This window comes from Mercenaria mercenaria, chromosome 8 (assembly GCF_021730395.1).
Source record: "Mercenaria mercenaria strain notata chromosome 8, MADL_Memer_1, whole genome shotgun sequence".
Lineage (NCBI taxonomy): Eukaryota > Metazoa > Mollusca > Bivalvia > Venerida > Veneridae > Mercenaria > Mercenaria mercenaria.
In genome coordinates this window covers 16,071,502-16,099,411 of record NC_069368.1, presented here as the reverse complement: position 1 = coordinate 16,099,411, position 27,910 = coordinate 16,071,502, and the positions used below count along the sequence as shown (strand labels likewise).

Genomic DNA, 27,910 nt, shown 5'->3' with positions numbered 1-27,910 from the left:
CGGCGCACCAACACAGTATAGGTTATATGGCCCCAAACAGGACTATAAATTTTGGTTTCACATCTCATTTACATCGAAATAAAAACATGAGGTATGGAATCAATGATGACAGACAAAACAACAAATTAACAGACAGACATGAATAAAACAATATACCCCCTTTTCTGTGAAGGGGGCATGATAAAAAGTATTTGAAATTACTTTTCAGAGTACAGTGATTTGTTCTTTACTTTGAACAATTAATGTAAGTCTAGAAATAGGCAAGACAAAATACCTACCCAGCAGAATCCACAATGTCTGACATACTAGTTTCATCACTGTAATGCTCCAAACTGTCTGCTAAATTATCAAACAGGTCAGCAGCAAGGTTCTGTAATTATTTATAAGATAAGTCATTTTTCACTAATTCAATACTATTTGATGTTCAATATAATGTACAATGGACATCAGTGTATGCTGCAATTTACTGAGTTTTGATCACTAAAGTCTCAATATTGAACCATCGGTACTAAAAGATTGGTAAACAATCTAAAACTATAAAGAATTGTACATTTATTTAATATTTATAGGCACATATCATTTGAGACCGTCTTTTGCCGAGACAAAATGCTGCAGTAGCAACAACAGTAGGCCTAAACGGGCCTTAGTCGCTCATCTGCAAAAGTTCTTGCTTTTGAGCACTTTGTGAACAGCAATAAAGCAGTTCATTTAAAGTTTTGTTTTTGTTTTTTTTTTCCTTCTATTTTTGCTGTGGTTGACCCTAAATGGTGCCAAGTGCCTCCCTCCATTTGAAAAAAAAAATTGGAAAAGGACCTTATAATGATGCCACTGACCAAGTTAGATGAAATTCAATGAAGTGGTTCATGAAAAGAACCCTTAGCAGCCCCAAAACGGAGCCAAGTGTCCCTATTTGAACAAAATTAAAACAGGACTTTGTAATGATGCTACAGACAAAGCCTGATGAAGATCCACCACGCAGTTCATGATAAGTTGTTTGAAGGTATTTTCATTTTTAGCTCTAATAGCCACTACAATAGACCTAGTGCACCCAGTTGAGCAAAATTAGGAGAAACCCTTAAAATGATGCTACAGACCAAGTTAAATGAAGATTCATCAAGTGGTTCATGAGAAGAAGCTTTTAACTTTTTTTAGTTGCTTCTACAAAGGGCTGATTGCCCCCAAATTGAACAAATCTGGAATAGGACCTTTCAATGATCATACTGAAGAATTGGGCAAAAATCGATTCTATTATCTTTCCTTGTTTATTGAGATCAACGCTATACCTTGTTGTCTCCCTTCGACCGTCTAGCTAAATATCGATCACTATCGGATATTTTTTAGCCAGTGTTGCAGATCGTATTGGTTCGGCTATCTCCGCTTATCGTATCACTGGAGGTGCCGATCATAAAAAACAAGGATTATAGATAGAGATCTACTGTAAAAATGTAGTGGGAAGGGTGATTTGTTTTACACCATTTTTAAGTACCGGTAAAACAACAACAGCAAATATAGTCATCAACTTGGTTTAATTCTGTTTTACAATAATGTAAAATACGAACCGGAAAAAAAGAAGACACTACGTTATTTATTCTTTTATTTTGCATAGTATATGAAAATATGATCAACACTACATTATCTTCTTTATATTTTACATTAAAGAAACTGAGACATAAAAACAAATATAAATACACAAAATCATGTATGTTAGGCGAGCATAACATACATGTACATGAAACTACTTTAAAAAATAGAAAGCAGGAAAAAGTTATAATTTTTAAAAGTGCTTACAAACATGACAATTCCATTTTCAGTTATTATAAATAGATGTGAAATGCGTCTTTTTTTTAAATTATTATTACATTCAATGGAGTGAAAAGTTAAGTAATTAATCAATTTATTGCGGAGTGAAAATTTAAGTAATAAATTAATTGATTGCATTTAATCATATTTAACTTGTCAAAATTAATTTTGCTATGTACTGAACATCTGAAAAACATATTGTCACACACTAATGAAAAATGAACAGAAAAACAAACTAGCAAACATACTTGACAATGTAAAAGGAATCTTTTTATGACACCAGACCCTGTTAATTGGAAGGAATGTAGGACGTTTTGGCCTGGACGTTTCGGCCTAGGATCTTTTGGCCTAGGATGTTTTGGCCAAGCATTTTTTAGGGGTAGGACGTTTTGGCCAAAAATAAATTGTGGTTCCATATCGTGCAAAATATGGTCTGGAGATTATTCTAAAGAATGTTATCGTATAAGTGAACAAATTAAACTGATAATAAAACATACTCATGGTATTTTATATTTATTTTTCATAATCTTTTTATATGTATACATATATATATATATACATATAAACATTGTATATGTACATGTACATTGTATATATGTGTGTGTGTGTGTGTGTGTGTGAAAATATTTGCCATTTACAACAAACCAAAAGAGTTATGAAAATAAATTTTATTCACAATTATCTTTTTAATAAGAATGATCAATTATACTGTAAAACATATGATAACATAATAATGTCCAGATCATAATTTGCATATTATGGAAAAAAAATTGTTTTTGGCCAAAACATCCTACCTCAAAAATTTTCTTGGCCAAAACATCCTAGGCCGAAAGATCCTAGGCCGAAACGTCCGGGCCAAAACGTCCGTGGCCAAAACGTCCGTCCTCCAATTGGAAGTGTAACCTATTTGCCCCCGAGCCAGTCATTGTGTAATAAAGTATGTGCGAATTATGACTTCTCAAGGTTTCTCAAAGGGACTGACTGACTGATTTAATAAATGTCAGATTTTTAAAATAAAAAGTGGAAAACCTATGTCAAGAACAAAACAAGCTCATCATAGCAAAATGTATTTTAGGAAAGATTTAGGATAATGTGACACTAAAGTAGTGTAAAGGTTATTCATAATAATTATCACGAATATTTTTACTAAATGAACAAGGGATTTCAGATTTTTCATATCTTTTAGCGCGTGCTATACCTTCTTGAGATTAGCTGTGCATACATTAAGTTCAGTTCAATTTCGATTTATTGCATAAATACAATGCCTACAGCAAGTGAAAGCATTATATGATATGGAGCAGAGAGAGTACATAATAATTTTCAGGAGAGACAATAAACCAAATCTGATCTTATGTATCTAACAACATTTGTACTTGAAAATAAAAAAAAATACATTAATTGTGTATTTAAGTCTCGTTCATTAAACATGCTCTTTCGCAATCACGAGAAGATTATTATCTGTGTAATAAAAAGACCTGATCGTCCCTAATCCCCTTATAAAAAGGTGTTGATAAGCAATAAACTTGCAAAAAGCTGTTAATTGGTAATAAGCAACTAGTCCCTAATCCCCTTATAAAAAGGTGTTGATAAGCAATAAACTTGCAAAAAACTGTTAATTGGTAATAAGCAACTATCGAAAAGTGCTTTTATATGGCTGTTTCAGAGGCTTCGAAAACAATTTATTCAAAATGTTGCATCATATAAATTCTTTATAACATATTTATGGTTAAAACTTAAACTAAGGGGTATAAGTATAATTAAACGAATCTTTAAAATACGAGACAGTGGCTATATCTTTTTTTTAAAGAAATATATATATAGTTGCAACGTGCATCATGTCTTGTGATTTTTTTTTAATTTATTAACATGATACGTCAGCATCTTTCCCTGTAACATTTATTTTGCGGAAAGCTTGTAATTCCCAAAAACTATGGTTCGCCTTAATATAACTGAAATTATTCCCGCACTGTTATTATCACTTCTATAATTATCTGCAATAATAAAACGTATTTTCCAAGTTGCACACCTGGTTAATTGATCACATACCTCTCCATTTGCACAATATCTTTGTCGTTAAACCAGATTAAAGAAATAATCATTTGAAATTATAGATAATTTACATACTCAAGCTTCTTTTCTACTTTTCTAAATGTGTATAGCAAACAGTAAAATATAGACCACTTATATACTTTAGCTTCTTTTCTAATTGATGAAATTGTTATGACTTTCCCTTCTTCTTCTTCTTCTCTCTCTCTCTCTCTCTCTCTCTCTACCTTTCTTTCTTTTATATTGATGCATGCAGTAAGAATTACCAATTGAAAATAATACTCTGTTGTAACAATCAGCTCTTTCTGTATCATCGGCAGCTAAACTTCGGGCGAGTTCGTGCGTTTCCGCACGCGTTTGGAAATACCACGGACACTTGCAAATAAGAAATAATACAAAAATCACCAACTTTTAAACGTCTAGGGAAGCAAGAAGACATTAAAATAATTTCGAAATAAAAACATATATAAAAAATTTATTGTCTGCAGAATACTTCAATAGGATAATAAATATTCTCAAATTATGAATAAAGTGGCTACATGGGAAAGAATAAGATACGTATCACAGGTTTTTGCTTATTTATTCAGTAACTATATGGCGTAAACAGAGACTGATAGTGATGTTTTTTAATCGCCAAGGGAAGCATTAATTCTTCATTTTAGATAAATAATTTTTGTATCTTTGTAAAGAGAAAAGAATGACAAACACTTCAATAGGACAATAAATATTGTGTGTTCATTCTAATTAAAACAATATTTGTTCAAACTTTTTTTCCTTCTTTGTTTCTATTGGAAAATATCAACCAGATAAAAATCGATATCGCACAGCTAGGTGATTTCAAGGGGGATAATTTTACAGATAAGACGGCAAATTTTACCTAATTGTTGATCATGGATACAGACATAGTATTTTCAACTCTGCCATATCCTCAAAGAGGCCAACTTGACAAAGTTAACACATGTTCATACCAGAGTGCTAATGACCAAGTTTGATGTAATACTGAGCAGTACTTTCAGAAAAGATGTTTAAGTAAATCTGTTGATGCATGAGGACGGCCAACTGACCAACATATACCAATAGCTCACCCTGAACAAAGCTAGCAGTATGAAAGACCATATCCAAGCAGGCTTGTTAGAAAGTGTTATCCTACGTAACATCACATGAAAATAGCAAAAACAGTATCTTGTAAGGCAGTTGATAGCAATAAACACATGTCGAAAACCTTGCTAAGTAGGTCAAAACAATCTGTTCAACATCAAGTATTTATGATCAACTGTTCACAGGCAAAGACAGAGACTTTGTTGTTTTGATCCTTCTTGGATGGAGGTAATACAGATTTTGTAAAACCTCTAAGGAACCCACTATTATACTATTACACAAAAGATAACAGGAGGGCCATGATGGCCATATATTGCTCAACTGAGTTAAGTTGCTTGCTTGCTTGAACAAACTTCTTTGTTAAAGTTTCAAAAATAAAAATCTTGGTGAGTAGGTCATGGTAAAGATTATTCAAGATAACTACTGAAATCTGTTAAAAGATCATACTGGTGGTCCAAATCTCTTTGCTGAAGCTTTGAAGCTTCAAATACAAGAAAGAAGGTCAGTTTGTCTGGGTTAAGAATATAAGAAGAGTATTGAAATCTGTATCAAAAGTTATATACAGTGTGTATGTTGTCAAAATTTCTATGCTGTACCTTCAAAAACAAGAAAATAGGTCAGTAGGTCAAGATTACATCAAGGTTATTCAAGATGAGTATCGAAATCTGTATAAAAAATTATACAGGTGGTCCAATTTTTATATTGTAACTTCAAAAACCAGAAAGGAGGTCAGTAGGTCATGATTAAGACTATTCAAGATGAATATTGAAAACTGTATCAAACATTACTAGTATATATGTGGTCCAAATTTCTTCGCAGTAACTTCAAAATTTAAAGCTAACTTCTTTGCTGTAACTTCAAAAGAGCTATCATCGATGGTGATGAATGTACCCGCCCCCCATCCCCCACCCTACACACAAGACTGCCTAATTATGTGGACTGTAAGTATATTTAGACTTTATATATATATAGTATAGTATAGTAACAAAAACAATGTCCCATAACTCTGCAGAATACTTTTCTGAAAAACCTTAACATGCACCATGCACAAGTAAGATTGGTACTGATCACTTATGCAAAGTTTCATTAAATTGTGTGCAATGGTTCAGGAGATTATGTGCACACAAAACTGCATATGCAGACTCTATGTATATAGCATAGTAACAACACACAAAGTTCCATAACTCTGCAGAGTACTTTTCTGAAAGAACCTAATATGCACCATGCACAACTAGGGTTGGTACTGATCACTTGTGTGCAGTTTCATTCAATTGTGTGCAAGGGTTGGTGCGCACAAGACTGTGTCTACAGACAGACGGACAACCTGAAACCATATACTCCCCTTACAACTTCATTGTGAGGGGGGTACAACAAGAAAGTAGGTCAGCAGGTCACAATTAAGACTATTCAAGATAAGTACTGAAATCTGTATCAAACATTATACTTGTGTTCCAAATTTCTAAGCCACAGCTTCAAAAACAAATTAGTCTATGTAAAACAAGGGACCACCCGGGCGTGGCCTATATTGACCCCGGGGTCATGATCTGAACAAACCTGGTAGAGATCCACTAGAGCATACCACACACGGAATATCTAAGCTCTGGGCCTTAAGGTTTTAGAAAGGATTTTTTAAAGGTTTTCCCCCTATATAAGCCTTATGGTTTTGGACAGGAAGACTTTAAAAAAAAATTCCTATATAAGTCAATGTAAAACAAGGGACCCCCTGAGTGTGGCATATATTGACCCCAGGGTCATACTTCAGACTGAGCACTGCTAATTTACAAGTATGGACATGCATTCTGTGTGATGTTCAAAATTTCCATTCTACAGAAAGTTATGTTATCTTTGAACATGGAGATCACCAAAATAACCAGTTTTGACCCTTTCACTGGAGCTCATGGTGGAATATGGCAGGTTCAAGACTCTGAAAGGAACCAAGATCTTATGGTGATACAAGTTGTGTGCAAGTTTAGTTAAATCTGATCATAAATGAAACTGCTTTTGTACAGATAAGACCAAAATAGTCAATTTCTGGGCCTTTCAGGGGCTCTAACTCAAGAACCCATGATGAAATATGGCTGATTCAAGAAAGGAACAAAGATCTTACGGTGAAACAAGTTGTGCACAAGTTTGGTAAAATCCAATCATAAAAAAAATTAAAATGAAACCACTATTGTTCTGACAAGACCAAAATAGCCATTTTTTGCTCTTTCAGGGGCTGTAACTTAGGAAACCATAGTTGGATATGGCTAGTTCAAGAAAGGAACCAAGATCTTATGGGGATACAAGTAATGTGCAAGTTTGGTTAAAATCAAATCATACATGAAACCACTATGGTGCAGACAAGAAATTGCTGAGAGACGCATAACGCACAACAAACATCCAAGTGGCCACAAAAGCTCACCTTGAGCCTTTGACTCAGGTCAACTAAAAATTGTGTTCCTTGTACTGAAAGAATATCTTAAAAACTATGCATTTTTCTAACCACAAGTAAGGCATATAGTAACAATAACTGACAAATGACATTTCCCACAAGCTTCATCCAACAAAGACACATACTTGCCTAACTCACCTGAGTACTTTCACTAAGTTCAGTTTTCACCTTTGTAACCTCAGTCAAAGTTTGTGCTACAGAAGATACAGTATCAAAGCTGCTCACATTTACTTTTCCAAGGCTTTCCACAACTGTTGTACGGATCTTAAAATGAAAAGAGAAATCAAATGAAACTGAATCACTGTTGATGGATGTAGTCTAATCTGCCTGTGGTTTGCTGTAAACAGTAAACTATGGGAGGGCGACGGGGTGCAAGGTTTTAAAACTAAGGTTACAGAACACAACTGTGTAACAGTTATAATTCTTGGCCTTCTTACTCACCTACTGATGACTAAAAATGTTATCTTACAGAATTTTGGTAAAGTTGACCTAAACAAAGATTTTAATTTTCTAAGTATAAAAGGGCCATAATTCTGAAAAAAATGCAAGGGAGAGACATGGTTCTTGGCCTATTTATTCATGTAATGATGATAAATGAGTCCAAAGTTTCTAAGTTAAAGCTATACCTTTTATACTTTAAACAAGAGCTGTCACTAATGGCGACAAATGCCCCCGCAGCGCTTTGACCTTTGACCTGGTGACCCCAAAGTCAGTAGGGGTCGTGTACTCAATAAGTACTATCAGCACGTGAAGTTTGAAGGTCCTGGGTGCAGTGGTTCATGAGTAAAGTGCCTTCATGCAAAAAGTTAACATTGTGACAAACGAACGAACTAACAAACAGACGGACAATTGAAAACTAATATGCCTCCCTTCGGGGGTATAAAAAAATGGACCTAAAAGAGCAGCCTTAACTTATGCCAATGATCTAGTGAGGATAACAACCCAAAGACGTTTTCAAAAGTCAGATGAGCTAAAAATCTGATGTTCAATCAAATTCACAGCTGTTTTGGTCTGATATAAAACTAACACAGAACCTCTGAAAAGCAGGATACACAGAATGCAATATGTATGGCAGAAAGGTATCAATATGTAGGAGTTATCTTACTTTTGTCTTCTCCTCTCTTTCAGTGTCATTTACAACACTGGCATTTGCAGGAGTTAGTGCTGAAGAAATAACATTCAAGTTCTGAACTGCCTCTGAAATACAAAAAAACCCTCCTTTTCCTGTATAATAAATTAATAATATGTAATACACCGAAACATATCAGTACTTTTCTCAAACAAAATGCACATAAATACGTAATCAACATACAAAAAAGCTTTAAATAATATATAACTGAAAGGTGTTAAACCCCTGAAAAGTGAATCCACTCACAAGATAAAAATGTACAAATTGTACAAGTACTAAACAAAATAAACATCATCTATGAACTTAACTTTAAAATTACAGTTTTAAATCCTTTAGAGTTGAACACAACTCTATCTCATTATTGTGTATGTCTGTGCAAAACATTTTCAAGATCCCATAATGAGAGGATCAATCTCGACTGAACAACAGAACCTTTATGCCTTTGTACTCAGTGTAAGTTTGACGCCAGAGCTTCTGCATGGATCCTCTCGGTGTTCCCATACCTTTTCAGTCATAAAATTCAAGGGCATTTTCTTGGACCTTTTTCAGTTTTTTCAAGGACTAAGCTACTTTTTTAAATACTTAATCAAATAGCAACACATCAGATATGTAGTAAAGGGTCTTTCATTCTGTTTCATTATCACTTACTGTGATAAAACAACTCTTTTTAAGCCTCATTATAAATCATGACAACAATATGATATCATTTACATAGTTTGTGTACATTTAAATAGTGTTATAATAACATGGGTGAAAGTGCAAAAGAAAATATTAAGATACTGGATCCAGAGGGTATATTTCCCATGCGGTAACTGATGTATTATTTTATGTTAATGTAGGACATTTGGCATGATCAAGTGGCCTGTCTTGGGTGTCAAGGACAGGGCCCTTGTAAGAAGTCCCCTTAACAAGAACAACTGTATGATATCACAATCCATTTAATGCATTTCCTGCCAGCCATAGTCTGTTTTCAATTATTTTTTTCAACAACCTGCAGTCTTACACCTAATCTTTTTGAGGGATTATTTGTTAGGTATATTCAGCAAAATTAGATGAAGCCATCATATCACAGCATGGATTTTTTTCTGGCTATCATTAAATCTACTTCGCTACTGTAACAAAACGAGAAAAGACCAATAATTGAACAACAGACACTTTCTCAAAAGTTCAAATGTTAATTTTTCAATCATGGGTTCGAATCCAGATCCAGGCATTGGAAATTTCTGAGATGCTCTTGAGTGTCTCCCACCTAACTTTGAGGCCTGTACTGGTTCTTCCCAGGAAAGATGGCTTTGTGTGTATTGGTGCTATACACAGGGCATGTTAAAGAACCAGACTGTCAATTCCCAAAGAGCTAAGCTAAGTTAGCCGTACAAGTCTATATCTAAAAAGGATTTCTCTCTATTTGTTCTGGGGGCTTTATCTCACTCTGTCCCTCTGGTCAGATCACTCTGTGTCTGTACTAGTAAGTAGAGGATGAATTTCGTGTCCTGTGTGGCTGCGTTTGCTACATGTAAAGCACCTTTGAACGTGTTTATCATGAAAAGGGTGCTATATAAATCTGGTATAATAATAAATTATTTTCATTGAATAAAGTAACACACTTTTTTTCTGAATTATTTAAAGTTCACATTTTTTCTTACACATGTTTCCATCATTAATTTTTCCTTTTTGTTAATGTCTTAAATATTGGTTCTTCCTCTGTGATGCCTTGTCATGCTGTCTATTTTATGTGCAATCATTTTTGATCTAAAAAATAAATGTTGTACTTTAAAACCCGATCTGCCACTATTAACAAGCATGCAAAAGATCATCAGGTTTACTCCACAGTTACAACCTGGTGAATGCAGGAAATTGCGAACAATGACAACAATCTCTGCATGGATGCGCACATTTACTTCCAGTAAGACCAATCAGACAAAAGATGAATTCACAATGTCATCAACGCCACGCAACACCCTCATCAGGCAGTTATACCCTAGGGTGCCAGATCAATAAAATCTACAATGCAAAGATAACATCATGCAGCCTTCGAACAATCTAAAGACATTTCAGACACTATTATCAATCAACAATTATGCCATATTATTTAAATTGCCAGATCATCTTCCGCCAATGTGTATACCTGCAAAAATATAAAGACATTCAGCCCCTATTCAGTATCATCATTCGTCTTTTGACAACCTTGTACGCTATCCACAGCATTTTTTTCTGCACAAAAATGATTTCCAGCATTACTAATACTATCTGTTCATTCATTCTTACACATCTGGTTTAACAGATCAGATGTCTCGTCCAGGCGTTGGCCTGTCAGGCAAGATGTCCTGCATCTTTGAAAGTGCAGCATCACCGTATACTTCCTCTCCTGGAAAACGACTTTCGGGCACACTTTGCCGAGGCTTATACATATCATACCAGAAGTATGTTGGCCAACAACCTTCAGTTACATTCTCTAATGGTTAGGATTAACCGAAAGATCATTCAGCGTGCAATGGGGGTGGCACCTTCACGTTCTTTGCTTCAAGGATGTATCAGACACGTTCTCCAGACAACATGGGTTATTTCATGGACCACCCATTGATGGCTCCCTTGGTGTTTAAGAAGCTGATGTCGGAGGCGATATGGAGCAACATCGCTGATGGGTCAAACAGTTTCTCGAAAATACAGAGCAAAACAGAGTGGGATAAAAATACTAATGTCATAACATTTTCTATTTATTCATATTCATCTTTTGACAACCTTTAAGGCTACCCACAGCATTAGTCTTCTGCACAAAAATGGTTTCCAGCATTATTAATACTATCTGTTCATTCATTCTTATCCATTGGGTTTACCAGATCAGATGTCTTGTCCAGGCGTAGGCCTGTCGGGCAAGATTTCATGTGACTTTGAAAGTGCAGCATCCCTGTATACTTCTTCTCCTGGAAGACGACCTTTGGGCACTCTTTGCCGAGGCTTATACATATCACGCCAAAAGGCTGTTGGCTGACACTTTCCCTTACATTCTCTGATGGTAAGGATTAACCGAGAGATTGCTCAGCAGGCAATGAGGGACGCCTTATAGTTCTTTGCTGCAAGGACGTATCACACGTAATCTCCAAACAACATTTGTTACATCATGAACCACCCGTCAATGGCTCCCTTCGTGTCTGAGAATCTGATGTCAGAGGCGATACGGAGCAACAGCGCCGATGGGTGAAATGGTTTCCCGAAAATACACAGGGAAATGGACTATGACAACTACTCTGTCGTAACCTTTTCTATTTATTTATATTAATCTTTTGACAACCTTTTACGCTATCCACGGCATTTGTCTTCTGCACAAAAATTATTTCCAGCATTATTAATACTATCTGTTCATTCATTCTTACACATCTGGTTTACCAGATCAGATGTCTCGTCCAGGCATAATGTCATGCGACTTTGAAAATGCAGCACCACTGCATACTTCCTACTTTCTAGGATTAATCGACTGATCGTTCAGTGGGCAATCAGGAATGCCTTCACATTCATTGCTGCAAGGACGTATCAGATGTTTTCTCCAGACAACATTCGTTACTTCATGAACCATCCGTCAATGGCTCCCTTGGTATTTGAGAAGCTGATATCAGAGGCAGTACATAGCAACAGTGCCAATGAGTCAAATCATTCCCCAAAAATATGGGGCGAAATGGACTGGGACAAATACTAATGTCGTAATCTTTTCTATTTATTTACATTAACTGGTTAAGAAAAATGAAAGAAAGGAAATTCTGGGTGGAAATTGTAATAGTATGTTGTTTTATTTTGAAAAGGTGAAAATTGTAACAGTATGTTTTGTTTTGAAAAAAAAATATTAAAGATTGATTTGTTAGATTAGGGTTTAAATGTATATAAATTTGTTTGTTTTAAATGCATAAATTTTGTATGTTAATTAATAGATTTGTTTTCGGCACATAAATGTTGTATGTTTCTTTTTAATTAAAGATTAATCTGGAAAAGTTGTTTGTAACTTAGTGGCCAATGTACCTGAAGTTGTCTTTTTAGAACACAACACACAATGATTGTTTAAACAGATTTTTATTTACTACAAAAAATAGTGCACAGCTTGTTTCTGACAATTGTTTGAGTTTCAAAGAGTTTATCATTGTTCAATTTGTTACTTAAAACTTTTAACATAAATTACTTGAATGAATTAATACAGTCTATCTTTTAACAATAAAATTACGTTTCAGCTCCTGTCAGCTGTCAGCAAAACCTGGGACCATGTCCCTAGCCCATCACCTGGGCTGTCTCCCTTCCTTGATCACAATGTATGTTGAGTTTATATAGGAAAACACAGCAGACACATTATTCAACTTCCTGTCAACTTAAGGATACCCTTACAGAAGCAAGCCTCTGTGGCGTACATGCTGCGTATTTGCTGTGTATATGCCGCGAACACAGTAGTACGCCAGAGGAGTACATTTTACATACACCGCATGCCGCGTACTATTTCGACGAGTACACAGCATGTATGCAGGAGGTCACTAGTACACTTCAAGTATGCAGCAAAGACTCTGAAGAAAATAGTACACTGCATGTACACCGCAGATACTTTGAAATTTGTGCAGTACACTTCATATACGGGGGAAAGACTTGTACAATTTCTTTTGGCATTTATACTTAGTTTTTTTTATAAGTTAAAGTCTGAAGTAAACTTCATATACGCGGGAGGGACTTGTACATTTTCTTTTAGTGTTTATACTTTGATTTTTTTAGGTAAAAGTCTGAAGTACACTTCATGCAGGAAGGATTTGTACATTTTTTTTTTTTTTTTTTTTTGGAAGCAAGAACTTGATTTCCGAGTAACTTTTATCTTAATAGCATAGAATAGTTCAGATTACCGGTATGCTGAACAATGAAAATTTGCCAAACTATTTGCAATGTTCATTTGTGAAGCTTACATCTTAGTGATTTCTGAGCTGCACCTTACATGCAGTTTAAAAATATATTCTTTTTCATTTTGAATTAATCCTGGAGCTTTCTAACTTGGATAATTGAAAAGCCTTATTTGAACTTCGTTGCATTACATTTTGTAATACATGAAATAATTACCAAGATAATGCCTCAACAGCGCCCGAATGAGAAGAATTAATAGCTCTCACTGTTATTTGAATACTCTTAAGCAAAACACCATTCTATCATGTTTTATAAAGGCTTTAATGCTCATTATGTTAACTCATTAAGGCCTCACCAAATTAAAAAGTTGTTCATCGGATTTGCCGCTCGTGTATTTTCAGAACGTTTTTGGCTAATTGCGCTCGCCCCATTGGAAAAAATCAATCCAAAATTTTTTGGTGCGCTACTTTTTATGGACGTAAAAGTGTATAAATGCTTATATAATTCCAGTCCTAGATTGTTCTCAGATGGATTTTAATCAAAATAAATACATACTACGCACACATCGTCTATAATAAATCATAACACTTATATTTAGTTGCATTAAAGTTGTTTCCCCTTGATGCAGTTACCCCATTTTCTTCAAATGTTTACCAAATTACATGCTACAAAAATTGATTTATTTCATTGAAAAGTGGATGAAGAAAAGCATACTAATTTATTTGATAACATCAATCTACATTATTTTGGTAAGGGTAAATACTTATTGATGCATGTCACTTATCTTTTTTCTGTTTTTTTCTGTCCAAATGATCAGCATTTGCATACGAAAGTTGGTGGGGTAAGGAATTTACATTATCACAGCAATTTCGCCACAAGAGTACACAGCATGTATGCAGCAGGAGTACACAGCATGTACGCCGCAGGACTCGGGCCAGGAGTACACAGCATGTACGCTGCTGGGGTAGTACACCGCAGGCTCATTTGCATGTGAAAAGTGTATGTGCCGCGTACATGCCGCATACTATTTCCCGCATACTAAATTCCTCCAGCGTACATCCTGTGTACTATGTAGTCCACAGCATGTACGCAGCAAGTAGTACGTGGCAGAGCTCATTTGCATGTCAAAAGTGTACTACAAACGTACTATCGGTGTATGTGCGGTGTATATCCTGCGTACTATTTAAAGCCCTTGATTTCAGTACACATCATGTACGCACCACATATGCTGTATGTACACAGCAAGAGTACGCAGCAGGCCTTTTTCTTCTGTAAGGGTACTTAAAGTAATTAAACTAAAATAATTTACAGATATGTATTTTTCTGACACCCTCCAGCTACGGAAGATTTTACAATCTTATCTGACTTTCACAATTCGTGAAATGTACAGTTTTTGCATATTTTTTCTTTCTTTTTTTTTTTTCTTTTTAACTAGACTGTGTCTGTAGGACATTTATCACACTTAAGGGGAAATAATTCAAATATATGTATAGCCTCAACAAACATTTTATGAAAAGGATTCATTATTTTAGGCCATATTCTTTTTGAGCTATGAGCATCACAAACAAAAAATCCACTATTTTGGCTATTTCAAGGGCCATAACTCTGTAATAAGCGCTAAGATTCTCAAGAATGCCAAGTTTGCAAGGTCACATCATGATAAAGACTCGAGCAATGTTTTATGAATTTACATCATATACTTTTTGAGCTAGGCACATAATTAGGTGAAAATGTGCCTTCTTTTACTATTTCAGGAGCCATAACTTAAAAATAGGGGAGCCTGTCAAAAAATAAGATGTGTGCAAGTTTATGATAAAGACTCCTGCAAGTTTTCATCCATTCATATCATATACCTTTAGAGCTAGGTGCATCACAAGGTGAAAAAGTGCATTTTTTACTATTTCAGGTGCCATAACTCTGAAAATAGGGGGTGGAGGCAGACAAAATATAGGAGGTGCGCAAGTTCATATCATGATTAAGACTCATGCAAGGTTTATCAATTTATATGTAATACTTTTTGAGTTAGGCGCGTCACAAGCTGAAAATGTGCATTTTTGACTATTTCAGGAGCCATAACTCTGGAAATAGGGGGTGGACCCAGATGAAAAATAGGTGCACAAGTTCATATCATGATAAAGACACATGCAAGGTTTAATAAATTTATATTAAATACTTTTGAGCTAGGCGCATCACAAGGTGAAAATGTGCATTTTTGACTATTTCAGGGGCCATAACTCTGGAAATAGGGAGAGGACCCAGATGAAAAATAGGAGGTGCGCAAGTTCATATCATGATTAAGACTAATGCAAGGTTTCATGAATCTATATCAAATACTTTTTGAGCTGGGCGTGTCGCAATGTGAAAATGTGCATTTTTGACTATTTCAGGGGCCATAACTCTGGAAATAGGTGGCGGAGTCAGAAGTAAAATAGGAGGTGCACAAGTTCATATCATCATAAAGACTCATGCAAGGTTTCATCAATTTATATCAAATACTTTTTGAGCTAGGCGCGTCACTAACTTCGGACGGACGGACACATGGACAAGACCAAATCCATATTCCCCCACCACTCATGGAGGGGCACAAAAAACTGAAAGAAATATCCAAAATAAAATACAAAATTTAGCCAATACACTACACTGCTGACCTTTAACTGTCTATGCATGTTTAATCATGAGGTGGACATACTTTTTTTTATTTCTATTATTCCATTGGTAAAAATTAAACACCTGCCAGTGACTGCTATATTGGTCACCACTCAAACTAAATCTTCATAAAATTTGATGACTCAAGGGCCGAAACTTAGCTGAAAATTACACCAGAAAATGCAAAAGATATGCACAACTAGACTTTGCCAAGAACACCCTTGGGAAGTTTGATGTAAATCCACCCAGTGGTGTTAGAAGACAAACTTCACAGCATACATACCAACAGACAGACAAACTGACACACAGCAATGAATCATCCTATAATGATTTATGGCAAATATTTGCATATTCAATTAATAAATTTAAACACAAAGTCTTTCAAGAGCTGTTTTCCAAGCTAAGCAGATGTTTATAAAATGGCAAATAACTAGAAGCATACCAGCTTGATTTCCTGCAGCAATCATTTCATCAATAGGTGAAGGCTGTGAATTGTTTGTCACAAGGAGCATAGATCTGGCTACAGCTATCACATTGCTACCTTCTGGGGCCTGGTCTGCTGGAAGTACCTACAAACAAATTATTATGTAAAATAAGAAGGCCAAGATGGCCCTAGGTTGCTCACCTGAGTAACACACTATAAAATTGTAAACATGTTTTACCTAGTGATTTCATGAAGACAAATATTCTGACCAATTTTCATTAGGATTGGACCAAAAAACATGGCCTCTTGAGTGTAAACAAGCCTTTTCTTTGACTTGACCTAATTTTTTTAAACACATGACCTAGATTTGAACCAAAATGAAAACAAACATTATTTCAGGAAGACTGGAGCAAGAATGTGGCCTCTAGAGCGTATACATGTTTTTCCTTTGATTTGACCTAGTGACCTAATTTTTGACCCCACGTAACCCAGATTTAAAATAACCCAAGACTTTATGATAGCAAATATTCTGACCAAATTTTATGAAGATAGAATAAACTAGAATCTGTCTGTAGGACACAGGGTGTGCCCCCCACTGGTACATTTGTCACAAATAAGGGGCAATAATTCAAATGTTTGCAGTCTTAATGGGGTATAGCCTCAACAAACATTTTATGAAAAGGATTCATTATTCTAGGCCCTATACTTTTTGAGCTATGAGCATCACAAACAAAAAATCCAATATTTTGGCTATTTCAAGGGCCATAACTCTGTAATAAGAGCTAAGATTCTCAAGAAGAATGCCAAATGTGCAAGGCCACATCACATTAAAGACTCTAGCAAGGTTTCCTGAATTTACATCCAATACCTTTTGAGCTAGGCACATAATTACGTGAAAAAGTGCATTTTTTTTACTATTTCAGGGGCCATAACTTTAAAAATAGGGGGTGGAGCCAACCAAAAAATTAGAGGTGTGCAAGTTTATATCATGATAAAGACTTATGCAAGTTTTCAACCATTTATATTAAACACTTTTTGAGCTAGGTGCGTCACAAGGTGAAAATGTACATTTTTATCAATCTATGCTAAACTTGGTACCTCCAGGACAGGTCCTCTTTCCACCCTAGGGACATTATTTGAACAAATTTGGTAGAGAAACACTATGAAAGGCAACATACTTAATACCAAAAGCCTGGGCCTTGCATTTTCAGGCAAGAAGATTTCTAAAGTTTTTTTTACTTATATTTCTATGTAAAACTTGTGACCCCCGAGGCGGGGACTCTTTTCACCCCTGGGGCACAATTTGAATAATCTTGATAGAGGACCTTAACGACACTGACAAAATGCAATCACAAAAGCTCACCCTGTCACTATGTGACAGGTAAGCTAAAAAGAGCTACCACTCAATATGGAAAACTTTCCTCTTGGGAAACTACCTACCTATGGGTTTTACTCTACTTTGCAAACATGAAACTTGATGCTTATTTACATTAAAGATCCCCAAAGCATATCTTTTATTAAAATATTTTATTTCTAGACATTAGATGTAGAAAATCCTCATCAAACTGACTTTTCTTGATATGATTAAATGCTTATGACCTTTCACTAAAATATTTTAACTTTAGATATAAAACTTACTTCATATGTAAAAAATTCTCATCAAATGTATTTATGGTTTCTTGGTCCTAGACCAGCATATGGTTATAATGCTTTAACAACATGATAATGGCCAAGTTTTTTTTATATAGTAAACAATGATCATTAAAGGTTAAAGCGGATGAGCCAAATGCCATCTTTTTAGGATTTCAAGCAATCTGGCCATAGAAAATATAGGGAAAATCAGACAAGGATCATATGAAATGCTTGAATATGCCCAGGTGCTTGAGCCTTCATTGTATGTAAAATGATTATCTCCAATCCTGTACATTACTCAATACTTGTAAGAAAGTGTGGCAGACTGAGCAGAAAGAGTGTTGAGACTATTTTACCTGCACTATCTTTGAAATGTTTGCAAATGCTCCAGATTCTACAAGTTTGCCTCTAACCATTATGAACAATCTATGTTCCATATCAGGATCTCCTACACGTAACTTCACTATTGCTGTTCTCCTTTGCCCCATTTCAAACTTTGGTCCTATATTTAGATATTATACAAATTTTACATAAGCCTTGAGAAAATGAAGTTTGATGACTTCAGCTTAATTTTAGAAAAAGCATTTTCAAATCAGCATTTCACTTTTTATCAACTTCACTTATACAGTAAAACACCACTCACTCGAGGTCGCAATGGGATGAGCAAAATGCTCGAGTTATCCATGGTTTCGAGCGACCCAAACATTGGCCAATATACAAAGAAAATTGAAGTTTGTTTTACCAATTGTCATTGGGACCATTTGTTGAGTAAACGGTGATGCGTAATAATTATTAAACATACTTGTGACATTTAAAAAAACGTATTTCAAACGTTATGTATGATAGACATTTCAATATGTAATTTGTAAATGGCACATGTGAAGAAACAACGATTTTTTAACTTTTTTTTATTTTTATTTATCAACAAGTGCTTATCAAAATTATTGTCTCAATTATGAAATGGCTATATTATTTCCTTCATTTGCATGCAAACAACTCCTGATTATAATACTAAGATCTCATAACTATCTTCTCGATCCCGCAGAAAAGATGCTTAATTCATCAGTAATTGATTGATATTTGATCAATAAAACTTTACTTTAACCTTTTTTCAATAATTATTCTCATTATCAGATCAAATATGCCGACAAACAAAAATTTAAGATAGTCGGGGAATAGACCATGCGGCGTGTGAAATTTTTTAATCAACCGATACATTCTGACAGAAGCAACAAAGAGTAAATTGATACACAGGGACCAGGTGTCATGCTCAAGCGATCAAGTTACCGATGCTCCACCCAGCCATGGTAATTTCACATAGAAAATAGTAGGAAATTGGCCGGGACCACATGAATTGCTCGAGCGACCCCTTTTGCTCGAGTCATCGATGCTTCAGCGAGCGGTGTTTCACTGTATGTATGTATGTATGCACTGGTCATCAAAGTTTTATGTAGTTTTACAGTATTAAATTGTTATGTGTTAACAACTGTCGACTTCATGTTTTTATGTTCAGTTAATACACAAAATATGCGATTTTATTACATGACCCCTCACATAAATTGCATATCAATAGTTTGTGCCAATAACAAGTCTACAGTTCAAGCTGAATTTTGCTGTGTTGAAGTCAAAACAAAAACCATGAAGGTTTTTTCTGATGTCATGTAATAAAACTCTTACTGAATGGTTTGGCTGAATAATCAAAGCTGTTGGACGACTTGTAATATTTTTGACTACTGACTGGCAAGCATTTCAATAAATGTATATTAATGACCATTGTTAACTGCTATTATCAAACAAGAGGGCCATGATGGCCCTATATCGCTCACCTGAGTTTAATTGCTTGCTTGAACAAATTTCTTTGCTTATGCTTCAAAAAACAAAACAACAAGAGGGCCATGATGGCCCTATAGCACTCACCTGGTTAAATGGTTGCTATGAAGATTTGCATTTAAGCTTGACTCCGGGGTCATGATTTGTACAAACTTGGTAGAGATCCACTACGCAATGCTACACACCAAATATCTAAGCTCTAGGCCTTCTAGTTTATTTCTAGACATTTTTTGGAAGATTTTCCTATGTACAATCAAGTAACCCCTGGGGCAGGGTCAATTTGACGCCGGGGGGGTCATGATTTGAACAAATTTTTGTAGAGGTCCTCTAGGCAATGCTACATGTCAAATATCTAAGCTCTAGGCCTTCTGGTTTATTTTTAGAAATTTTTTGAAGATTTTCCGATGTACAATTTAGTTACCGCTGGGGGGTGGTCAATTTGACCCCAGGGGTCATGATTTGAACAATGTTTGTAGAAGTCTACTAGGCAATGTTACATGTCAAATATTTAAGATCTAGGCCTTCTGGTTTATATTTAGCAAATTTTTGAAGATTTCCCTATGTACAATCAAGTAACCCCATAGGGCGGGATCAGTTTGACATGGGGGTCATGATTTGAACAAATTTTGTAGAAGTCTACTAGGCAATGCTACATGTCAAATATCTAAGCTCTAGGCCTTCTGGTTTATTTTTAGAAAATTTCTGAAGATTTTCCTATGTAAAATCAAGTGATCCCTGAGGCAGGGGTTAATTTTGATCCTGGGGGTCATGATTTGAACAAATTTTGTAGAGATCCATTAGGCAATGCTACATGTCAAATATCTAAGCTCTAGGCCTTCTGGTTTATTTTTTAAAACATTTTGAAGATTTTCCTATAGAAATCTATGTAAAATCAAGTGACCCCTGGGGCGGGATTAATTTTGACCCCGGGGTCATGATTTGAACAACTTTAGTAGAGGTCCACTAGGCAATGCTACATGTCAAATATCTAAGCTATAGGGCTTCTGGTTTTTGAGAAGATTTTTTAAGATTTTCCTATGTAAAATCATATGACCCCTCGGGCGGGGTCAATTTTGACCCCGGGGTCATGATTTGAAAAAACTTGGTAGAAGTCCATTAGGCAATGCTTCACACCAAATATCTAAGCTCTAGGGCTTCTGGTTTTTGTGAAGAAGATTTTTTAAGATTTTCCTTTCGTTTGCCATGGCAACCAGAGTTCTGCATGGAATTCAATTTTTTGAACAATTTTTGTAGAGCTTAACCCAAGAAACATTCCTGTGAAGTTTCAAGTAAATCTGCCCAGTGTTTTTGAAGCAGAAGAAGATTTTTTTAGAAATTGTAGACGGACGACGCACTAGGCACGGTGGACATCAAGCGGTCACAATATAGCTCACCTTGTCACTTCATGACAGGTGAGCTAAAAAATAACTAAAACAAGAGGGTCATGATGACCCTGGATCGCTCACCAGAGTAATATGTTTCAAATGTCAAACTGATGATTTTTAGAAATTTTTTGGAAAATTTTCCGATGTACAATCAAGTAACCCCTGGGGCGGGGCCAATTTTACCCCGGGCGTCAAGATTTGAACAAAGTTTGTAGAAGTCGACTAGGCAATGTTACATATCGAATATCTAAGATCTAGGCCTTCTGGTTTATTTTAAGCAAATTTATGAAGATTTCCCTATGTACAATAAAGTAACCCCTGGGGCTGGGTCAATTTGACCCTGAGGGGGTCAAGATTTGAACAAATTTTGTAGAGGTCCACTAAGCAATGCTACATGTCAAATATCTAAGCTCTAGGCCTTCTGGTTTATTTTTAGAAAATATTGAAGATTTTTCTATGTACAATCAAGTAACCCCATGGGGCGGGGCCAATTTGACCCCGGGGTCATGATTTGAAGAAATTTTGTAGAGGTCTTCTAGGCAATACTACATGTCAAATATCTAAGACCTAGGCCTTCTGGTTTATTTTTAGAAATTTTTTGAAGATTTTCCTATGTAAAATCAAGTGACCACTGGGTCAATTTTGACTCTGGGGTCATGATTTGAACAAACGTTGTAGAGGTCCACTAGGCAATGCTACATGTGAAATATCTAAGCTCTAGGCCTTCTGGTTTATTTTAAGAAAATTTTTGAAGATTTTCATATGTAAAATCAAGCGACCCCTAGGGCGGGGTCAATTTTGACCCCGGGGGTCATGATTTGAACAACTTTAGTAGAGGTCCACCAGGCAATGCTACATGTCAAATATCTAAGCTCTAGGGCTTCTGCTTTTTGAGAAGAAGATTTTTTAAGGTTTTCCTATGTAAAATCAAGTGACCCCTGGGACGGGGTCAATTTTGACCCTGGGGGTCTGATTTGAATAAATTTTGTAGAGGTCCACTAGGTAATGCTACATGTGAAGTATCTAAGACCTAGGCCTTCTGCTTTATTTTTAGAAATTTTTTGAAGATTTTCCTATGTAAAATCAAGTGACCCCTGGGTCCGGGTCAATTTTGACCCCGGGGTCATGATTTGAACAACTTTAGTAGAGGTCCATTAGGCAATGCTACACGTCAAATATCTAAGGTCTAGGGCTTCTGGTTTTCGAGAAGAAGATTTTTAAAGATTTTTCTATGTAAAATCAAGTGACCCCTGGGGCGGGGTCAATTCTGACCCAGGGGTCATGATTTGAACAAAGTTGGTAGAGGTCCACTAGGCAATGCTTCACACCAAATATCTAAGCTCTAGGGCTTCTGGTTTTTGAGAAGAAGATTTTTAAAGTTTTTCCTTTCGGTTGCCATGGCAACCAGAGTTCTGCATGGAATTCAATTCTTTGAACAATTTTTAGAGAAGACCATCCAAGGAACATCCCTGTGAAGTCTCATCAAAATTGGCCTGTTGGTTTAAGAGGAGATGTTGTTTAAAGGGAAGTGTGGACGGACGGACGCCAGACAGACGGACGCCGGACGGTGAGCGATCACAATAGCTCACCCTGAGCACTTTGTGCTCTGGTGAGCTAAAAAAACTAGGTGAGAAGGTCATGGTAAAGATTCTTCAAGATAAGTACTGAAATCTGTTAAAAAATTATACAAATCTCTTTGCTGTATCTTAAAAAACAAGAAAGTAGGTCAGCAGATCAAGGTCACAGTCAAGTGACCCCTAATTACTTGGGGTCACCAGGTAATCATATAAGTCTATGTAAAACTTGGGGCCCCCGGGACAGAGCCTCTTTTCACCCCAGGGACACAATCTGAACAACTATGACAGAGGACCATTAGGCAATGCAACATGCTAAATATGAAAAGCCTAGGCCTTGCAGTTTCAGACAAGATTTTTAAAGTTTTTTCCTATATTAGTCTATGTAAAACTTGGGACCCCCTGGGTGGGGCCTCTTTTCACCGCAGGAGCACAATTTTAATAGTCTTGGTAAAGAACCACTAGGCAATGCAACATACCAAATATCAAAAGCCTAGCCCTTGGAGTTTCAGAACAAAAGGTTTTTTAAAGTTTTTTTTTCCTATATAAGTCTATGTAAAATTGGTACCCCCAGGGCGAGGCCTCTTTTCACCCCAGGGACATAATTTGAACAAACCTAGTAGAGGACCAAAAGGCAATACTTCATACTAAATATCAAAGGCCTAAGTCTTGCGGTTTCAGACAAGAAGGTTTTTAAAGTTTTTTCCTATCTAAGTCTTTGTAAAACTTGGGACCCCCGAGGGTTTTAATTTGAAAACTTTTGGTAGAGGACTATAAGGCAATGCTACTTACCAATATCAAAAGCCTAGGTCTTGTGTTTTAAGACAAGAAGATTTTTTCAATTTTTTTTTTATAAGTCTATATAAAATTGGGTCCCCCGGGGCGGGGTTTCTTTTCACTCCAGGGTAACAATTTGAACAATCTTAATAGAGAACCACCAGGCAATGCTACATACTAAATATCAAAGGCCTATGCCTTGTGGTTTAAGACAAAAAAGTTTTGAAGTTTTTTCCTATATAAGTCTATGTAAAACTTGAGACCCTGGGGCAGGGCCTCTTTTCACCCCAGAGGCCTAATTTGAACAATCTTGGTAGAGGACCACTAGATGATGTAACATACCTAATATCAAAGCCCTATGCCCTGTGGTTTTTGACAAGAAGATTTTCAATTTTTTTCCCTATATAAGTCTATCGGCAAAGCCAAGATAAATGGGCACTTTCATATTCCTCTGTGTTATATGTTGATTTCTGACAATATTTAAGGAATACAATATCATCTTATTCTTTTTTAAAAAGATATTTATAAGGGCTTTCTGGTGATGTATGGTTTATCATACTTTTGTTCAGTATTTTTTTATTTACAAGGGTTGGAGAGTCGGAAAATGGCTCATTTTTAATCGTTATGCTGTTGCACGGAAAATTCATTACTTTTTGACCATTTATTTAATTACTATTTTAGTTTGTTACAGTTTTTATTTCAAGTTTTCTAACTTCAAATGACATTCAGGTAAGACACATTCTTTACAGATTTGAAATTGGTCCGAAAATATTCAAGATATTTATAAATAACTAAATCCATCACTTCGTTATGCGTTGATGGTTTTTACCTGCTCTGTTTCTACAAAGGGAATACCAAAGTTATTCTTTAAACTGGCAGATATAAACATTATAATCATGAAAAAGAAACACATTTGCCAGCATCTAAAAGCAAGATATTGATTTGCACTACATTATTTTCTGAAAAATGATAGCTGAATCTTGATATTTTTATGTAGAGTCCGTAGCCCCATTTTCAACAGTGTACCCCTTGCTCAAAAACAAGAGCAATATAATAATGAACCTTTGATTATTTTCGGGTTATCCCACATACTAACTACAGAAAAGACATTTCTTCAGAGAAGAAGCAGAAAAAAGTTTTGAACAAAAAATGGTTGTCCATAGCCCTGTAGAGTCCGTAGCCCCACCATATTCATGCAACTAAATCAGAATTTTTTATGCAATAATCATATCTAATACTAATAATTTTTCTCATTTATGATATAACAAAAGAGCTTCATTCTTTCAAACATCTAAGATGTTGATAGTAAACAGTATAATGGGAAAAAAGATATAATTGTAATAAATTAATTATATTTTTGCCAATTTCCAACACTAACCTTACAGATCTAATGCATATTGATGTTTGTTTAGTATCATAAAGTATGGTTAAGGATACACTGTATCAGACTTATAATAAAAATTGTATTAACAAAGTATTTGTATATTGATAATAAGTACAAGTTAAGTTATACAAGGGGCCTACGGACTCTACACTTCCATAACGAGTCCCGTTTCTGTTACATTTACCAATCTATTTCCAGATAATGTAAAGAAACAAACATACCAAACATGAGACCTGTAACAAGGAACCAAATAGCTGAAGAAAGCAATTTTTTTGCATTATTTTGTGTACTGTTGACTGAAGCAGGGATGAAACATATTGTGTAGAGTCCGTAGCCCTATATTAGTCTGTATTTTAAATATGCAACCATTCCATATTTGAATTCAGGAACTTCTTTCTAGGTTTAAACATGTTTTATTTAAGAAATAATTTATAGCAAAACAGTGCTTTATCACTATTTATACACAATGGGCGGTTATACGTCAGACATATTAATTTCACGAGGGCACAGGCTGAGTGAAATTATTTCGGACGACGTATATCCACCCGAGTGTATAAATAGTGATACTGATAAAGCACTGTTTTGCTATAAATTATTTCGATTCTAATAATTTCTTTATTGTAAAATTTATATCAAATATAATCATAATGGAACTGTTTCTTCGCGCAAGCATGGCGCCAATAGTAGGTCTTTGTTTATACATGCCAGGACCGGAAATGGTAATATGTCTTGCGGTAGAGTTCAATTCGGATGAAAATTATTATGAATTATTCAGCAAAGCGAATAACTAAGTATGTTTGTAAATTAATCAACACATTTGTGCAATGTGACAATTTGTTTAAAACATGTTATTAAATTAAATATTTCATGACATTTGAAAGTGCTATTTCTTGATGGGTACATGGCGCTAAATATCACATTGACGAGATGTCAACATAATATCGTTGTGATGATTGAAGTATTGTTAGTCATATTAGAGTGTGATTAATCTTCCTGTTAAAACCGAAAGTGAGGTACACTGACACATTTCAATGATTTGTTCATGTTCTTCATGTTCATGATGAAATAGTTTGTTCACTTGTGTCTTTACAAAGTTTAAATATTAATCAAAATGCAAAAAAAAAAAATGTTAGTTATATAATGCTCTTAAATGATCTAAGAATTATAAGACTGTCAGAAAATATCACTAATTCTGGAAACTGACTATGAAATATTATACTGCAGCAACTATTTTACTAGTAACCATACATGGATGTAGAGTCCGTAGGCCTTGATATCAGTTTGTATTGGGTTCTGTATCAGAAAAGTGTTTAAAGTTATTATCTGAAACCTTTAGTTCTATTTATATACATATTTCTTAATAGGTTTCAAGGAAGTTTGTCATACTCTTCTTAGTTTTCTGTTCAGAATGTAAATTGGAAGGCAGTGCATATTGTCTCATTTGATGGTACTTTGATATCCAGCTCTGGATATATTACGAAATGCATAAAATCAACTCTATATTCCATAAAGCAATATTGAAAACATCTTAATGCAACTATTTAACTTATTTTCAACACCATGAATAACTTTTTCTGTGTTATCTATGTATGTTATGCTTTGGCATGTAGAGTCCGTAGGCCCTAAGAGGTGTGGTTCCTTAAGCATCCGTAACATTTTTATTTTGCATAATTGAAGAAAATCCTGATAGATTCTTGTGCTCAAAGGATGTACCTTGAAATCACACGATAAGATATGAAATTTTGATTGAGTTTAAAATTCACCATATGTGCAACATCAGGGGTACCCTTTATCTTGGCTATGCCGTATATAAACCATGTGACCTCTGGGGCATAGCCATATTTGACCCTAAGATGATAATTTGAACAATCTTGGTACAGGACCACTAGATGATTTTCCATACCTAATATCAAAGCCTTAAACCCAGTGGTTTTGGACAAGATTTTCAAAGTTTTTCCCTATCTAAACCATGTGACCCGCCCACCCCCCCAGGGCGGGGCCATATTTGACCGTAGGGAGTTAATTTGAACAAACTTGGTAAAGGACCATTAGCTGATGCCACATATCAAATATCAAAGCCCTAGCTACTGTGGTTTTGGACGAGAAGATTTTTTAAGTTTTTACTTTCGGTTCCCACAGCAACCAGAGTTCGGTATGGAATTCTTTTTTTTTTTTTATTTACTAAATTTCAATGAGGATCATATAAGGAACATTCCTGTGAAGTTTCATCAAAATTGGCCTGGTGATTAAGGCTGGAAGGTGTTGACGGACGACGTACAACGCGGGACAATCACTGACCACAAAAGCTCACCCTTGAGGACTTTGTGCTCATGTGAGCTAACAAAATACCACAGTACATCACTAAACCTAGTTCTGTTAATATATTATGTGAATGGAGTCAATTTAGAAAGAAAGGAAAATCTGTGAAAAACTAGCGGAAAATACATGATTTTCTGAAGATTACTGGATAACATTGACAGTTGAGAGAACTTTGATTCTAACACATCCACCATTACTGTGATCATACTGTCTGGACACTAGTTACTAATAATCACAATACTCAGTTCAATCCATCATAAGAATTATGAACAATATACAAAAAATGTACTTTTATACCTTTACTCCATTCATTTATTGTTTTTGATTTCATTATATATGTGAGGCTGTAATTTCCCTCTACAGTAAAGTTGATGCATGTTATATTAAAATCTGTCAATAAGGTATATCCTGACACTGGTTCAACAAAACAGTCTCCAGCAACAGGTATTGGACTGTATTCAATCAGTTTGCTTGCATTAGCTTCATTACCATTATTCAGTTGCACTACAAAGAGAACACAAAAAATAATGGATAAGTTCCAACCATTCATTCTTTCTGCAGGCAAAATTTCC

General features: G+C 35.4%; 1 protein-coding gene across 5 annotated transcripts in view; it reads right to left on the bottom strand.

The window, feature by feature from the left end:
* LOC123522990 (polycystic kidney disease 1 like 1-like) overlaps nt 1-27,910 on the bottom strand; it is a 247,879-nt gene that overhangs the window by 44,764 nt on the left and 175,205 nt on the right. For all 5 annotated transcript variants that reach the window (XM_053549432.1, XM_053549436.1, XM_053549433.1 and 2 more), the window contains 6 exons: nt 27,636-27,842; nt 18,426-18,571; nt 16,456-16,582; nt 8,484-8,575; nt 7,517-7,642; nt 279-370 (listed from right to left, as the gene is read on the bottom strand). In XM_053549432.1, the coding sequence (XP_053405407.1) occupies nt 279-370; nt 7,517-7,642; nt 8,484-8,575; nt 16,456-16,582; nt 18,426-18,571; nt 27,636-27,842 (790 nt within the window). The remainder of the gene's footprint in view (nt 1-278; nt 371-7,516; nt 7,643-8,483; nt 8,576-16,455; nt 16,583-18,425; nt 18,572-27,635; nt 27,843-27,910) is intronic.